This window comes from Lampris incognitus, chromosome 3, assembly GCF_029633865.1.
Source record: "Lampris incognitus isolate fLamInc1 chromosome 3, fLamInc1.hap2, whole genome shotgun sequence".
Lineage (NCBI taxonomy): Eukaryota > Metazoa > Chordata > Actinopteri > Lampriformes > Lampridae > Lampris > Lampris incognitus.
The window spans coordinates 97,869,408-97,887,702 of record NC_079213.1 but is presented as its reverse complement, the minus strand read 5'-3'; the positions used below and the strand labels follow the sequence as shown (position 1 = coordinate 97,887,702).

Sequence of the window (18,295 nt, the reverse complement as noted above, 5' to 3'; positions counted from 1 at the left end):
GATCAATGGAAACCTGTCGAGGCAGCTGAACAAAGACATTACTCAAGTGACAATTTAAGTGGGTGCCACGGAACGTGAAGTGCAGAGACTACTAAAATAATTTGGTCAGGTAGAGTGAAAGCCTCCCTCAGTTTGAGCACTGAACTGAGGATGTTAAGAGGATGTGGCTTCGGGATGTGAACTCTCCACACACACACACACACACACACACACACACACACACACACACACACACACACACACACACACACACACACACACACACACACACACACACACACACACACGGCGCAGTGGTTCTGCATGCCATTTGGCCTGAGTTATGTTGTGAAAAAAAGCCTCCCTACGTCAAAGGGGAAAGAAAACACAAAAGGAACACATTACAGTGGGCTGTTAATTACATTTACATGTTCGTTTCACTTTGTTGTGGTCATCAAACAAAGATCAGAAGTCTACATCGTTAAAATACATAATAAAGTAAGAGTGCATGACTCGGAGCAGAAATGAGAGGATATCAACTTTATGCTCTTACTTCTGGGCCAGTAAAATCAAAACCGCGTTTTCACCTGATCATAAAACATGAACTGAGGCTCCACAGAGCCAACCAGTTCAACGGAAATCTGTCTTCTTTTTGCCGTTTAAGACGCTGACCGCATGGCATGACTTAAGAACATTTTAAGGACAATAGGAGAGTCAAAAATTCAGGGTGTACACACAGTTCAGGACATTGATGCAGGAGCGCTAGACACCGGGCAGTGGCTCTCGTGCTATATTTGTGTGTTTGCATGTATTAACATAGAGAGCGAGTGATACAGAATGTGTGCATGTGAGAGAATGAGTTCTGTGGTGGGCAGACTCAGAGACACAGACATGAACGGTAATGAGAAGAGAGAAAGATCCTCCTTACCTACCTGGTTGCGCGTTTTATGCGATTTCTGCAGCCACACCCTCCACTGGTCATACAGTTTGATTGACATGCCACTGCAGCCGTACGCGTGCTTGCGCACCCAGCCAAAGAACTGCTTGAGCTCGCGCCGCAGGGTGGAGTTCTGCTCGCTGGACTTGGGCTCACATGAGCCGCTCTGCAGTCGCTCTTGGAGCAGCAAGGAAGGGGGGGGGGGGTTGGAAGAGAAGGGAGAAATGGATGAAAGAGAGGAAGCGGTAAGAAGAACTGGAGGCAGGGAGAGCAATGTCAAGGTCACGGTTTAAGATTTGTTCGACGGTATAGATTATGTACAGCTAGTGTGTGTTGGGGGGGGGGGAGTCCCTCAATTCATGAATCAGAGTATAGAGATGTTTCTGACACAGCATCAGTTAAACAGGCAATCTTGTAAAAAAAATCCAATTTTGTAAATATATGAATACATATGTGAATGTAAATGAAAGATTGGGCCTCATTCATCAATAAGTCGTACGTGCAAATTTGTTCTTACATACGCATGGGATTTCTTAGCCATGAACTTTGTCTCAGAGGCCAGTGTAGAACCTGGGGTAACCCTTGAATTTAGACACCAGTTGGCTAACACTGATGTCTTTGCAAGTCTGGGTGATTGCTCGTTGCAAGAGGTAGACAATAGATTTTAGGGGGAAGGAATAACAAATAACCATCAGGCTTTGCTTCTGACTGTCAGACAAGCTTGAGAGCTAAAATATTATATGAATGTGTAAGAACAAATTTCTACGTACATACAAACGATTGATGAATAAAGCCTGATGTTAGTTGAGCAAAAACAGGCAAAGCAGGGAGCCCAGAAAACTGTCAACCATAATGCTCACACACCTGTCCACTTCTAACACCTTCACCGGTATGTGTTCCCTGATTCAACAGAACTTTCTCTTTTTGTGTGTGTGTGTGTGGATGTTTCCCCTTTTTTCTCCCCAATTGTACCTGGCCAAGTACCCCCGTCTGCTGAGCCGGGAAGGGTTGCAGACTACCACATGCTTCCTCTGATACACGTGGAGCCGCCAGCTGCTTCTTTTCACCTGACAGTGATGAGTTTCACCAGAGGGACGTAGCATGTGGGAGGATCATGCTATTCCCCCCAGTCCCCCCCCCCAAACAGGCACCCCGACCGACCAGAGGAGGCACTATTGCAGTGACCAGGGCACATACCTACATCTGGCTTCCCACCCACAGACACGGCTAATTGTGTCTGTAGGGACGCCCAACCAAGCTGGAGGTAACGGGGATTCGAACCGGCAATCCCCATGTTGTTAGGCAACGGAATAGGCTGCCACACCACCTGGATGCCCAACAGAACTTTTTCTGTTGTTCTGAGTAACTACTTCCTCGATGGCTCAGTTGAGTTGTGGTATGCTCAGTTCTTGGCCCCCTTCTCTTTTCTATATACATGCTGGCCCTTAGCGTGGTCATTCAAAATCACCATTTATTTTACCATTTTTATGCTGACGACACTCAGTTATACATGCCACTAAAACCCACAGATCCTAGCACCCTAGCAAATCTCACAACTTGCCTCTCTGACATTAAATCCTGGATGTCTGAAAATTTTCCCCAATTAGAATTAAGTCTGAGGTCATTCTGTTCGGTCCTGAAAATTCCATCAGCACTTTTGTTACTAATGTTGTTACTAATCTTGGTGGTCTGTCAAGTAGTCTTAAGCAGGTTGCTAGGAATCTTGGGGTAATATTTGATGCTAACCTCAGTTTTGATAATCAAATCAAACATGTTGTTCAATCATGCTTTCCCCAGCTCAAGCTTATCTCCAAAATTAGGTCATTTTTATCAATTGCCGATCTGCAAAAAGTTTTACGTGCTTTTTCCTATTCTCAGCTTGACTATTGTAATGCACTTTACTCTGGTACCAGCAAGGGCTCCCTCCACCGTCTGCAGTTGGTACAAAACACTGCTGCTGTGCTCATTACCGGGACAAAGAGGCATGACCATATCACTCCTGTGTTTGCCTCCCTACACTGGCTCCCTGTTATATTTCGAATTGATTTTACAATTTTACCGTTCACTTTTAAGGCCTTAAACGGTCTTGCTCCTACATACATTTGTGATTTACTGACCTGGTATACACCCTCTCAACCATTAAGATCCGCAGATGGAGCCCTGCTGGTTATTCTCAGGTCTCGGTTTGTCACAAAGGGTGATGGGGCTTTTGTTGTTAGAGCCCCCACACGATGGACCTCTCTGCCTGTCAAACTAAGACTAACCAAGTCCCTTTTAACTCTCATCTTAAAACTTTTCTTTTCGTGAAAGCTTTTACAAATGTTTGATATTTGTTTTTATTTGTTTATACTGTTTTTATTTTTACTCTTACGTATTTGGTCTTGTTCTTATTTTTGCCTTGTCTGGTTTTATTTCTTTGTAAAGCACTTTATAACATTGTTTTAGAAAAGTGCTATATAAATAAAGTTATTATTATTATTATACTGTTATTATTATTCATACCGAACATGCTGCGTGATTCGAAAGCTGAGCAATTTTGATCATGAATTTCCTTCAGCCTGGCTTTATTTAGGGTCGGGCTACCAGAGGAAAACCTTGGGACGAGCTATAGACTAGACCTCCCCTAAAACAGGAATATAACGCCCTACGCATTTCAAGTTTCACTGGATCATAATTACACCTGGGTTCTCATAACATTGCAGAAGTGGCTGCATAATTTACTGGTGGGATAACTTCTTCCCCTTCAATTATTTATTTCAATCTTATACAGTGCTGCTTGAAAGTATGTGAACCCCTTGAGCAGTTTAGATGTTTCTGTTGTTTTACCATGATTTTCTTATTTTATCTTCACCAGTTTTTATGTATGAAATGCCAGATATATGTTTATCAATTGCATGTATTTGTTTAGTGGAACTTGTTTAAGTAGCCCAAAAACTACATGAAACATGGAATTAGTGTATGTGCAAAAGTAAGTGAACCCCCAGCTGCATTGGTTAAGTCAAGCAGGTAACAGACTGAGGTGAAACACATTTGGGTGCTTAATTAATCATTTAAGCTGACCAATGAAATGAGACATCCTTGGGAAAGGGTTTGGCCTGCACTAATTAAAAGACAGAGGAAACCAACCAAACCACTGTGGTCCCATACAAATCAACAATGCCGAGAGCAAAGAAGATATCCGAGGACATGAAGAAGAGGGTAGTGACAGCCCATCAGTCTGGGGAGGGCTATAAGACCATCTCCAAAAGATTCCAGCTCCATCCATCCACTGTAAGACAAATAATTTACAAATGGAGGGCCTTCAACATGACAGCAACTCTGCCTAGAAGTGGACCCCCATCAAAAATATCACCCAGAAGCACCAGAAAAATAATAAATCAGGTAAAGACCAACCCACACATCACCTCTAGAGAGTTGCAGACCTCTCTGGTAGCATCTGGGACAAATGTGCATGCGTCTACAATTAGACAGAAATTGAATAGCCATGACATTCATGGGAGGGTTGCTAGAAGGAAGCCTCTGCTCTCAAAAAAGAACAAAGCTGCCTGTTTCAACTTTGCCAGAGAGCACTTGGACAAACCAGAGGCCTTCTGGAAGTCCATTCTCTGGACAGACGAGTCCAAAATAGAATTATTTGGTCACAATCAAAACCAACATGTTTGGAGAAAAGCCAACACTGCATATGAAGAAAAGAACCTCCTCCCAACAGTGAAGCATGGTGGTGGAAATGTGAAGGTCTGGGGCTGCTTTTCTGCCTCTGGACCTGGACGACTCCATATTATCCAAGGAACCATGAATTCTCCGGCATATCAACAAATTCTTGACCAGAATCTCCTGCCATCAGTCAGAGAGTTGAAGCTGGGACGAAAATGGATTATGCAACAAGACAATGACCCAAAGCATTCCAGCAAAACTACAAAGGAATGGCTTCAGAGAAAGAGGATTCGTACTCTGGATAGGCCCAGTCAAAGTCCGGACCTTAATCCAATTGAAATGTTGTGGCGAGACCTGAAGAAGTTGGTACATACCAGATGTCCCTCCAACCTCTCTCAACTGGCTGAGTTCTGCAAGGAGGATTGGGCAAAAATCCCCATAAGCAGATGCAAGAGACTGGTTAGTGGTTACAGAAGACGTTTGGTTGAAGTAATGGCTGCAAAAGGAGGAGCCACAAGCTACTAATACAAGGGTTCACATACTTTTGCACATGTTAAATTTTCAGTTTTTGTGATATAAACTACCTTTGTTGAATTAAATAATGAAAATATATCTCTTTTTGTGTGTGTGTCCATTATTTGGAAGGTGTGCTTTACAAATTGGGATTTGGATGTATGTGTAATAAGCTTATTTTAATGCTTTTTACAAAAACAGTGACCATGTCTGGAGGGTTCACAAACTTTCAAGCAGCACTGTATATCAACACTATTGTTCAACTCCACATTGGTATATACTGTATACTATGGAAATAAGATTTGTTTCCTAGTTATGTGATTTCTGCCATAAATAAAATCGCTGTTGCTCTCAGGAATATTTCAGAATAAGTCTGCCCATCTCCGATATCAAAGCCTAGTTTCTAGTAGGCCAGGGAACACTTATGACGATTTATGTAATTTAATTTCCCCAAAACATCAGTTTTGGGGAAATTTAACCTATTTGGTTGGCAGAAGACATGCTCAGCTTTGGTTTTGAATGAAAGATAACGTTTTTTCAACTCAGTGTTCAATTAAAATGCTAGGAGCTGACTGTGGACCTGCCAAAACCTATCTGGGCTTTTTGTGGGGAGACGGCTACTGAAAGCCAAAAGCCTGCCACAATCAATCCTTTATGGTGAACACCAGAGGCCGATAACAACTTCCTCTGCCTCTGGAGCAAATACCACGCAAAGAAAGCTATGCAAGTCATTATCTTCTCCTCCTGGTCCCAAACCTGCTTCTACTCAGGGGTTTATGAGCCCTGTGTATGCCACTGACAGACAAACAGCATTTTAACTTGCTCAATCTTTGAAGGCTAACAGCAAAAATCCATCAGAATCCCCCCCAACCCCCCCCCCCACCACCATTTATTTAACATCCCCTGTTCAGAGATCCCTATCATGGCAGCTGGTCCCATTGATGTTCGGTTGCTCTGGGGGTCCAATGCGATTTGGATCCGGTTGCTTCAGGATGTTGAATCTGGGATTAGGTCGACTCTTTTTTTTGGGGGGGGGGGCTTTAATGAGCGATGAAAGGTTGATTATTAGAAGGGAAAGAATGTGTGAGACTCATGAACATAGAGGAAGCCTGGGAAGTGCTTTGAATACACAGTATGTCAAACCAACGTCCCATTTGATCATACCATTGAGATATCGGTTTTTCAAAGGTGGACTTGTATTTATTTATTGGACCCCCCCCCCTTCTTTCTCTCCAATTGTATTTGGCCAATTACCCCACTCTTCTGAGCCGTCCTGGTCGCTGCTCCACCCCGCCAATCCAGGGAGGGCTGCAGACCACCACATGCCTCTTCTGATGCATGTGGAGTTGCCAGCCGCTTCTTTTCACCCGACAGTGAGGAGTTTGACCAGGGGGATGTAGCGCGTGGGAAGATCACGGTTTCCCCCCAAGCTCCCCCCGAACAGGTGCCCTGACCAACCAGAGGAGGCGCTAGTGCAGCAACCAGGACGCATACCCACATCCAGCTGCCCACCCGCAGACACGGCCAATTTTGTCTGTAGGGGTGCCCGACCAAGCCAGAGGTAACACGGGGATTCGATCCGGCGATCTCCGTGTTGGCAGGCAACGGCATAGACTGCTACGCTACCCGGACACCCAGGTGGACTTGTATTTTAACGTACAGGCTGAGGCCTATCCATCTCCACTAATATTTCATTTTTAGTAACATTGTGTTTTGTCCCATCAGGAAAGGTCATCAGTCAGATGTATAAACTGTATCTCCTCCGTTCTCTCTACACCAGTGTTTCTCAACCGGGGGTCCGCGGACCCCTAGTGGTCCGTGGTGTAATTGCAAGGGGTCCGTGAAAATAAAATATCTTTAAAAAAAAGATCCTATGACATTTATAGAAATAGGATTATTTTACTCAAATGTGACTGAGACCTTTATCTACCTAAACTATAAAGGGTAATAGGACTTTTTTCTCTAATTACATCTGTTTCACAAGTGTAATTTATTGTATTTTAATAAGAGATCTCGCTCCCGTTTGCATTGTTAAAAGTTACTGCATAAAAATTCTGTTGTTACATATATCTGAAAGTTACTGAATACATATTCTGTTTTGTTACATATATCTGAAAGTTACTGCATAAGAATTCTGTTTTGTTAACTATATCTAAGTTACAACTGAAAGCTCTTATTTTTGCCCCAAAGAGTGAATAAATGCTATAATGCAATTTAAAATGCAGTTTCTACTGTTTCTATCAAATTGCAACCCCCCTCCCCCAAGATCAGGTGGAGGGGTCCTCGGGGTAGATCAAAAATACGCAGGGGGTCCAGGACCCCAAAAAGGTTGAGAACCACTGCTCTACACTATACCCACCACTGATGGGCGTGGAGGCTGCAGTCGGGTGGCTCCAGTCGCTCCAGATGCCAGCCTTCCTGGACCCGTAGATGCCCACCGGGTTACATCTCACCTGGACAAAATAAACGGTCCCGGCCCGGAGTCCCGCCAGTCGACAAGACGTCTGGTTTCCAACGTCATCCACCACCTAGGGAAAGTAAAATAAAAACACGAAGGGTGGATCAGCATATGCAAGAGCTGTAGGAGAGGGCAGATAAAGTAACACGGGCTCTGAAATCTTTCACACGTTTTAACACCTGAATGGAGATCTGTGAGGCATCTAGCCTACGGGTATACTACATTTAATCAATAGGCCGCTGGGGAAAAAAAGTATTTTGGATATGTTCTTTAAATTTGCTCAATTTGTTTGCTTTCATTTTAGCTGTAAGCCGGGAAATGCTGGTTTGCGCCGAGGGTTTTGAATCACATTTAGTTTGGAATACAAATTGCCTTATCCTCTCATCCACGAGGGATTACGATATCTCGACACATGCACAGAAAGACACACTAGGAAAATACATTTTCAATAAACAGCGATGGAAAAAAAGGTATATTCCTCCGTTCAGCCGCAGCCAGGCAACATCAAAGAGGTCGTATAAAAATGATTCTGTGTGAAGCGCTGCTATTGCGAGTCAGACCAAAGCCAAGTTTCAAATACAGCAATGCCAATAAACTGCCAGCAGTTGAGGTCTTCACGTATAGGTAAAACTTGCCATCCGGTGATACCAGGACTGAGAGGCTGGAGACACGCTCAGCTTTTCTGTTCATCGCTGAGAGGACCAGTCGCTTGTATCTCAGATGCTTACACACAAGGGACGGCATCTTGTTAGAGAGCAAGGTGTGTGTGTGTATCAGGTGAAACCACCTACCTCATGGGAACATTTTATGGATCCCCATGAGGAAAAGGGTATATTTTAGGGTTAGGACTTGGGTTGAGGTTAGAATTAGGATTAGGTTAAGTTTAGGGTAAGGGTTAAGGTTAGCCATGTAGTTATGATGATTAAGGTTAGAGTTAAAAGCTGGGGAATTAATGTAGTCAATTATGAGTCCCCACAAGTATAGGGTGACATGGTATGTGTGTGTGTGTGCTTGTTTTTCTATCCCAATGGGGACCAAATGGCCCCATTAAGATAGCAAAACATGAAACCACCTACCTTGTGGGGACATTTTATGGGTCCCCATGAGGAAAAGGGTCTATTTTAGGGTTAGGACTTGGTTTTAGGGTTAAGGTTAGAATTAGGATTAGGTTAAGGTTAGGGTAAGGGTTAACTTTAGGCATTAGTAATGATGGTTAAGTTTAGAGTTAAAAGCTAGGGAATTAATGTAGTCAATGAGGGGTCCTCACAAGTATAGGGTGACATGGTGTGTGTGTGTGCTTGTTTTTCTATCTCAGTGGAGACCAAATGTCCCCATTAAGATAGCAAAACCTGAAACCACCTACCTTGTGGGGACATTTTATGGGGCCCCATGAGGAAAAGGGTATATTTTAGGGTTAAGGTTAGAATTAGCATTAGGCTAAGGTTAGGTTAAGGATTAAGGTTGGGCATGTAGTTATGATGGTTAAGGTTAGAATTAAGGGCTAGGGAATTAACGTAGTCAGTGAGGGTCCCCACAAGTATAGAGAAACAAACTTCTGTGTGTGTGTGTGTGTGTGTGTGTGTGTGTGTGTGTGTGTGTGTGTGTGTGTGTGTGTGTGTGTGTGTGTGTGTGTGTGTGTGTGTGTGTGTGTGTGTTGTGTGTGGCTGGCTCGTCTACCTTCCATTCTGCGCTGTCCTCCAGTCTGTAGCGTATCTGATATTTGGCCTGGAAAAGGAAGTCCTTCAGTGCAGGCGGGCTGGCCCAGCGGACAGTCAGCTGGTCCTCCAGCTCTCCGACCCGACTCACCAGCACGTTGTCGGGGGGGTCGGTGGTCACTGGAGAAACAAGCACACAACTGATGATGGAAAAAAAGTCTTTCATGAGCTTATTTACCATAAACCATGATAAAGGGCCAAAGAGCAGCAACCTGTGTGAGAAACAAAACTGACTTCACAATTTATTTCCTGGGTCTCGCTCCATCGTAAACAACGTAACCTCTTGTTTAATCACAAGAGGTTACACAAGAGGTGCTTATTAAATCTAAGCCATGCCATAACGTTGGCCCATTAAAACACACAAACAGTCGTTGCTGCCATTTGACTTTGCAGGGCAGGAATACAAACCCAGCTTCGCACAGTTTATGCAATTAAACTTGCTGAGGGTATAGTAATAATGATAATAGGGTGTTTAATTAATTACACATGTTGCAATTAAAAGAAAATCCCAGAGTTCTAAAAAAACTGATAAAAAAAACAACAGAGAGGAAAAATTGGAAGAACAAGCATTGAACTAAGAGAGCCGGTGCAGGTGAAAGCGGACAACTGGAGGATAAAGGGTTTTAGCTGTTCACAGGGCAAAGCAGGATATAACACACACTAGCATCCCTCGAATTACCTCTACGGGGGCTAGAGAGAGAGAGACAGAGAGGGAGAGAGGGAGAGAGGGAGGGAGAGACAGATGGAAAAGGGAGTGAGACAGAAAGATGGAGAGAGACAGACAGACAGAGACAGACGGAGGGAGAAAGAGACAGACAGAGAGAAAGAGAGAGAGAGAGAGAGAGAGAGAGAGAGAGAGAGAGGGAGGGAGAGACAGCAAGACAGATGGATAGAGAGAGACAGACACAGAGGGAGAGACACACAGATGGAGAGAGAGACAGACAGACAGAGAGAGAGGGAGGGAGAGACAGACAGATGGAGAGTGAGAGAAAGAGACAGATGGAGAGACAGACAGACAGACAGAGAGACAGATGGGGTGAGAGTGAGAAAGAGAGGCAGAGACAGACCCAGAGAGAGAGAGGGAGGGAAAGACAGACAGACAGATGGAGAGAGAGAGACAGGTAGAGAGAGACAGACAGACAGAGCGACAGATGGAGAGAGAGAGAGAGAGAGAGAGAGAGAGAGAGAGAGAGGTCCCTATGGATATTGATTGTACAACACAGCTAAGACCACACAAGTCCTGTATGCAGACATGATTGTGGTTCTCTTTAAATAAAACGTGGTGAGGAGGAGGCAGCACACCGAGCCAGCAGCTGCAGTGACTGTGTGCACTTGGCACCATCCCTTCCCATCAAATAAATCAATAAATGATAACCCCTGTTTTAAAAGAAAAAAATACAAGCTCAGTGTTTATGACCAGTCCTCTCCCTTGATTTGCTTTAACATGTACATATTTACTCATATAACTGAGAGTGCTCAGCAAAGCACTTTTAATTTCAACTTTTTTAACGACCAAAGGATGGAGGGGAGCGCTGCATTAGGAGACCCATACAATATGGCCTTGATGTGTGCATTGAAACACCAAGGCGATGGATCTTCATTTCTGTGAGGCTTTGGCAAATATTATTCATGTATTATTATACTGAAAAGATTATTATGTAACCTACATACATACATAACCTACATACATACAGTCTGAATGTGATTAGCAAGTTAAGCATGAAATATTTAAGATTTATCTCATTAGCATCACAATCTTGTTACTTCCTGTGTGCTCCATTTCATAAGTAAATTTATGGGTAAACTGAATTTGGATGGCTTTACCCTCCACTGCATTCCTGCCTCCCTTTTCTTAATTAACCTGATCCCTCACCACCCAATCTGACTTAGCTTGCTTCTGCAGAAACTGGGATATACCGGGTCAGTCTGTTTCCTGCAATAAATTTTCTGCTGAGAGCGCCGTTGTCCCCTCTCACTGCATGAGTAAAACTTGTTTCCCCACTGCAGTAAAGCTAGCAACGAAATCACATGCTTTTAAATGGAGCTGACAGTGCGAGAGAGAAAGGAGAGGGTGGCTTGAGAGACAAAGAGAGGGGAGAGAGGCCATCATATTAAAGTGTTGGTCCCATTTGTCACTCTCTGCAAGAGAAATCCCATCACTACCTTCATTTCCAGCATGCATTGCTGTTTGTGTGCTGCTGCACTTTATTGGCACTGTCAAGTTCAGCCCAGTGGAGACGGAGAAACCTCACAGCTTATCATATCTATTATTGAGGATATGAGGACACGAGAGGTTTGCAACGCCTACCGCGCAATGCATTTTTCACTCTTTCCCTCCAGGCCAAGTCATAGCCTGCTTCACCTTACAGTCAAATTACCTGATGTGGCAAATAGGAAGCGGTGGACTGCAAGGCTCTCGCTCCCTCCCTTTCTCTCCATAAACATGGTCTTACTAAAATATGGCATTCTGCGGAGGTACTGACACGTGCATTACAGATCTAGGGCTGGGCATAGAAAGCACTTTTTGTGTCTCATACGTCATCACCTACATCTCTTGTTGTGAAAACAAAACTTATTTAGGGCTCCATCCAGAACTGATTACACCGTCATGGGGATGAGTTGATGGAAAACACCATAAAAATCCCTTTTCACCCTGAGGAAAGTGTGTTGGCCATATGCAGGAGATCCTGAGACGAAAGACAGGAAGAATTTAGTCTGTGTTAGGAGTCTACTTTAGGCATTAGTAGTGTAGTTAGTGAGTGTACTTAAAGCCATAGTAGTGTAATTAGTGAGTTTAGTGAGTGTAGTTTGGGCATAACAGACAGGTGACAAATAAAAGTTGTTTTGATGATGGTGGTGGAGAGTGCTGTCTTAACACGTCGGTCCAAAACCTCCCATAGGTGTTCAACTGGGTTTAGATCTGGTGACCGGGAAGGCCATAGCATATGATTTACATCCTTTTCATCCTCATCAAACCATTCAGTGACCCCTTGTGCCCTGTGGATGGGGGCATTGTCATACTGGAAGAGACCACTCCCATCAGGATAGAAATGTCTCATCATAGGATAAAGGTGATCACTCAGAATAATTTTATATTGATTTGCAGTGACCCTTCCCTCTAAGCGGACAAGTGGACCCAAACCACCATGCCATGAACCCCCCCCCCCCCCCCCACACACACACACACACACACAACATAACAGAGCCCCCGGGCCCCCTCACTGTAGGGGTCAGGCATTCAGGTTTTTCCTTTAATTGGTCACTTGTGTATAAGTAATATGTGTGTGCCTCATCAAATGGAGGGAGAGAAACCCACGTATGCCACTAAACTGACTCTCTGGACTATGTATGACTGTTTCAGAGAACTATTAATGGCTTTAGCATTCTACATGCTTCATACAAACTAGTTTGCATGACTCATCGTTTGACTGTAATGGGCCGAAAAGTCGTTCAAACCTTTTCCGTTTGACTAAAGCCAAAAGGTGGGATGAGAAGCTCTCCATCATAGTGAGGGGCTGGGATTGTACATAAGAAGTCTTTGTGGGCGTCTGGGTAGTGTGGCACTCTATTCCGTTGCCTACCAACATGGAGATTGCCGGTTCGAATCTCCTTGTTACCTCCGGCTTGGTCGGGTGTCCCTACAGACACAATTGGTCATGTCTGTGGGTGGGAAGCCAGATGTGGGTATGTGTCCTGGTCGCTGCACTAGTGCCTGCTCTAGTCGGTCAGGGTGCCTGTTCAGGGGGGAGGGGGAAACTGGGGGAATAGCGTGATCCTCTCACGCACTACGTCCCCCTGGCGAAACTCCTCACTGTCAGGTGAAAGGAAGCGGCTGGCGACTCCACATGTATCAGAGGAGGCATGTGGTAGTCTGCAGCCCTCCCCGGATCGGCAGAGGAGGCGCAGCAGCGACCGGGACGGATCGGAAGAGTTGGGTAATTGGCTATATACAATTGGGGAGAAAAGGGGGGTCCCCCCCCCCAAAAAGAGAAGCCTATGTAATCACAACGTTGAGATTCAAACAAATGCAGCTAAAGATGAACACTCAAGAGTTTTTCCTCAAAGCTGTTCAGGGTGAGAAGTGGGCCGTCTTCACAGCGATGGAAAAAAGTTGCGTGAAGAATGAGCAGATATAATTTGCAGACCACTTGAAACCCCACTCATTTTCACACTGGAGCACACCTGGCCAGTCGCTGCGGAAAGTGGGTGCAGACTTTGGAAAGTTTTATTTTTTTTTTAAAATTTCGGACACCAACCGCCCCAATTCGAATGTCTGCAACATGCTTTCCGGCACTTTCTGATGCTATCCGATGTTCAGAGCAGCACTTTGTTTGAAGCATGCCGCAGCTTCTGCAAAGGTGATTATTAAAGTCGGTGGACTGCCCCCGAAAAGGGAATCGAATTGACTGAGTGCCGGGTTTCGAAAGAACTGTTGTATTTAAAAGGACCTCACAACTTTGATATTGTCTCGAGTGTGTCCTTCTGCTAAAAGTGTCTGAACCGTACCAGACAGAGGACAAGAAAGGATGTTGCAAGGGAGAAGAGGAAATGAGTGCAGAGGAGAGAGTGAGAGCAATGTGAAAGAAACATCTTACAACGTGTTATTTTCTGGGTGTTATCAAGCCGACTGACTCACCCACATCGAGGATGTCGAGGGTGATGACGTCCGAGGTGTCTGAGCCCAGTTGGTTGGCTGCCTCCACCCAGATCTCATAGGGGGTAAAGAGGGCGAGGTCACGTGGGATGTAGCAGGAGTAGCGCTGCTGCACCGTGGTGTAATCCTCACACTTTTTCTCTTTACCATACCACCTGGACGAAGACATGACAGAGTCTATAACCAAGCAAAATGACGAAAAACATGAAAAGAAAAAACACACTTTGTCAAAGTTCTTCAGAAATTGCTGACGTGTTTAACATATACACCAACAAAAACAAAGCAGTGAACACACTAGTCCAGGTTTCTGTGATGCGAGTACAGCGTTGAAGGTAATATAGTGTCTGCAGGCCCTACATGTGTGTCCCTAATCTACCTGAGTGGTGGAAGAGGAGGAGGTTGTGGGGTTAGGTGATCACCTGTGGGCGGCAGCAGGTCTGGGGCTCTCACCTCAATTTGTACTTGAGGGTGTACTTGGTTCGGATGAAGGTTTCCCCCTGCCCCCCGGGGGTCCACTTGCAACTCAAGTCCTTGGTGTTTCGGGACCAACAGGTTAAGTTGATCGGCTTCTCTGGAGGCACTGCACAATAGAGGAAAGGGGGGGGGGCAAGAGAGAGAGTGAGAGAGAGTGAGAGAGAGAAAGCGCGAGAGAGACGGAGAGAGAGAGCGTGAGAGGGAGAGAGGGAGAGGGAGAGAGAGAGCGAGGGAAGGAGAGAGAGAGCGAGGGAGAGAGAGCGAGAGGGAGAGAGTGTGAGAGAGAGGGAGAGAGAAAGCAAAGGAGAGAGAGAGTGAGGGAAGGAGAGAGAGAGCGAGAGAGGGAAAGAGAGAGAGGGAGAGAGAGAGCGAGGGAAGGAGAGAGAGAGCGAGGGAGAGAGAGCGAGAGGGAGAGAGTGTGAGAGAGAGGGAGAGAGAAAGCAAAGGAGAGAGAGAGTGAGGGAAGGAGAGAGAGGGAGAGAGAGCAAGGGAGAGAGAGGGAGAGAGAGAGCGAGGGGAGAGAGAGCATTAAAAACAATGTCAGGGGAAGACAAGCTATGGTTGTTTTCTCCTCAGGAGAGAACGGCGAGTTGCTGTCCTGACTTACAGCCTGTAAAAACAAAGATAGAACAAGAAGACTGAAAACTATGCAATTAATATCTTGAAATTATTCACTTACTATTATTCTCTTTCATTTCTGTACTCCGTTTGCCTCTGTTTGAAGCTTTCCCATGTCATCCTGTGACATGGGAAAGCCGTAGTTTAATCAACAACTGCTGAGCTCGGCTTCGGGGACGTAAAGCGGGGAGCAGAGCTAAACGTTCATCTCATCAAGGTCTTTGTCGAGCCGTGAGATCGAGTAAACAAGAGCGTTCATATGACAGGCTTTAAAAGCATAACAAACAAGCAGACTGTTATTATCAAAAAGGCTTTTGTGTATGGAAAACTAATTTCTGAGCAAATATTGTCTCTGCTGACCTTTTGTGAGGTTTTGTAATGCAAACAAAGAAAATAATTAGCTCCGTTTCTTACTCCACAGCCCCAGCTTGTTGTTTTTGTAATAACACACTTTGGTGTGTGTGTGTGTGTGTGTGTGTGTGTGTGTGTGCGTATGTGTGCATTTGGTAGTAAGGGGTTGCTGGTTAGAGTCAGGGTATAGTTATGAAATCCTTAAATCTATTCACGCTTTAAATCCCTCACTATACCACTCATAAAGGTTTATGACCATCCTATGGCGGCTTATGTAAAGCCTCCTCTCTCCATGACTCACGGATGAAGCCCTGCAAGGCATTCATGACCTATAGAGAGCTTGCTTATGCATATTGCCTGGCATGAACGATTCTTCGTGTTCATGCATGACTTACTGCCCACATAGAGACAAGAGCCAGCCAGGACGTGACCGTCTCCTCCGTGGCAGACCAGGTTATCTCCAGACTGCTGCTGGGAGCCGTTGAGGCGGTGGAGGGTGACGCTCAGGGCGTTGGAGTTGACTACTGCGTAGGTGCTACCGGCCAAGCGCTTCCCGTTCAGGGTCCAGTACAACGTGCTGGCGTGGAGGCCCGTCTCCGAGCTCACCGTGCACGTGGCTGTCAGACTGGAGCCGATCCGTAAAGCCGGGTCTTGTGGGAAGATCACTGCCACCTCTGGGAAGCGGAGATACAAACCCGGTTTCACACACACACACACACACACACACACACACACACACACACACACACACACATATGTGTTGATAAAAACCAAGAGGCCAAAAGTGGGTTCTTTCTAAACAGCAAAATGTATTTAGTCTAGGAGTTATTAGGGTCGATTTATTTTGGAAACCAACATGTGTCTGGAAGGATGAGATAAAAAAAATTGTCATTTTTTTCCCCCATAAAAACTGAGTCCAGCTGCACCAAAGAATTTCTACGCGACCCTCCGAGTATTTTGTTTTTGCATCTGAAGAGACGTCTCGTAAGTCTGTGCCACAGATACAGAGCGCTCGGTAACATCCTTCTGACCCAGTAATGAACTGAATTTATGGTCCCTGGGTGAGACCACTTAAAAAGGTCACCCTGGGTTGTTGGTGAAACACTTGAATGCTTTTCCATACTACTACCCCTCTTCCACGTGTTCCCCGGTCTGTCTTATGATTTATGCCTATGAGAAACGCTCGGAGGAGCGGTGCTGTGTGGCCAAATGTTACCACTGGATTCCTTCGGAGAGCCACAAGGGTTAATGTGAGGGGGTTTACTGACTGTGGCTCTAGGTGGGCGGCGAACAAGCTTTCTAACATATGTGCCAATGTGCAGCTTCCAGATTCAGCGTGCTAAGGTGGACTCGGATCTGAAGGAATTTGTAGTGAAGATGAAAATCCACTGTTGTTGCACCGCAGGTTGGGTGACGAGGAACTGTTGGCCCCGATGAGGAAGTCAGGCCACAAAGCAAACGGCATCGTGTGAAAATGAGTCCATTACACTATATATATCCACATGAAGTCATGCAGTGTATTAGAAAAGTGGTTTACTCGTTTCCACCAAGCGTAAAGTGATAAAATAAGGCTAAGATAAAAAGTTATGTGGGGGGGGGGTTGCTCAGAATCTGGATGTTCACTTTTTTTTCAGAGTGGGGATGAGGAGTGTGGATCCAACTGAGTTTAATATAAATGTTACCTGTGCTTGAGGATGCCTAGGACAGTTAGTGCTTTGTCCATTTCAGTCATGCAACAACGATAAACTCTGTTCAGTCCGTTTACTACAACAATCGTTCGGTTTCCACCCCTGAGTGGCCCTGTTGTTAGTGTAACCCACCATTACGCAGATGATAGTCGCTAATATCTGAACTCGTTAAATTCGGAGTTGATGTATTAGGAGATAATTTAAGTATCTGTCTAAACTTGTATCTCACCGATTTGCCACGTTCGTCTACGAGTATCAGCGTGATGGCATCAATAAGTGTTGGGGGAAATATCGATGGTGGGGCAGAAACGTGGTGATAGACCTGGCTGAGTGCACGTCGGGCTCCCCCTCCTTCATGACTAATGTCCAAGTTTGGTTACTTACGTGTCGCGGAGAAGAACGCACGCGGTGCGAGGAGGATGAGGAACAACAAGGAGATCATGGTTCAAAGTCCCGGGTCTCTTGCTCTCTTTCCTGCTCCTTTCTTCTGTCCTTCTCCTCCAGGTCGATTTCCAAGACGTGACAAGAGAAGAGGCAAAAGTTGGAGGGGACAAACGCGCGCGGCGGCAAGCACAGTCAGTCCACACCGAGGGCTGCTCAGTCTCTCTTCCAGGACTACTCGCAGATCCGGTGTGATCTGAAGTCCCCGCGGAAGGTCTAAAACAGCAAGTTCACTGCAGAGGAACACAAACACAAGGTTTGTTCTGGCTCCGGTGTGGCTTTGCGCGGTGCACGCCTCAAACAGCCAACACATTCAAGTTGATACTTTACGCTCCTCCCTTGTCTTCCTACACAGTCATAAGTTATGATTGCTTCCAAATTTGTCCCCTCCCAGCACAACGTCACCCCCCCAACACACACACACACACACACGCACGCAAACACACACACGCACACACACACACACACACAGAAAGTACGAATTACATATTTCAATAGAACACGAAGCGTAATCACATTTTTTGTGTTTTTTGTTTGCATTAACTATTCATAATTAACTTTTATAACTATTGGCTGTAATGGATGGCCACTAAACTGGGTTTAGTTTGACATAAAAGATATATTTGTGATTTTGCGTGTAATCGTTTCCTCAGGTGAGACGATAATGATTTTTTTAAATACCGGTGTGGCGCCAAAGTATGTGACCCGTCAGAGCACGTGACCCTATTTCGGCGGATACCAATAATACCAATTTTAATAACGCTGAACCATAACTAAACTTAGCCGTCTACAACCCAGTGCCTGGATCCAGCC

At 45.2% G+C, this 18,295-nt stretch overlaps 1 protein-coding gene across 1 annotated transcript; it reads right to left on the bottom strand.

Annotated features, from left to right (window-relative positions):
• Positions 1–609: 609 nt before the first annotated feature.
• On the bottom strand, positions 610–17,778 carry crlf1b (cytokine receptor-like factor 1b). Its single transcript, XM_056276882.1, has 8 exons — positions 17,426–17,778; positions 15,749–16,027; positions 14,361–14,490; positions 13,893–14,065; positions 9,219–9,376; positions 7,443–7,611; positions 867–1,093; positions 610–663 (listed from the first exon to the last, which is right to left on the bottom strand). Exons 1-8 carry the CDS (start codon positions 17,481–17,483, stop codon positions 610–612), a joined length of 1,248 nt encoding a protein of 415 aa, XP_056132857.1. The 5' UTR covers positions 17,484–17,778.
• Between the last annotated feature and the right edge of the window lie 517 nt (positions 17,779–18,295).

Coding starts and splice junctions, on each gene's coding strand:
- crlf1b (XM_056276882.1), bottom strand. CDS start 17,483: ATGATCTCCTTGTTGTTCCTCATCCTCCTCGCACCGCGTGCGTTCTTC. Junction 1,094..7,442: donor AGCCTCCACGCCCATCAGTG/GTGGGTATAGTG, acceptor TGCTGCTCCAAG/AGCGACTGCAGAGCGGCTCA. Junction 664..866: donor TCTCATTACCGTTCATGTCT/GTGTCTCTGAGT, acceptor AATGTTCTTAAG/TCATGCCATGCGGTCAGCGT.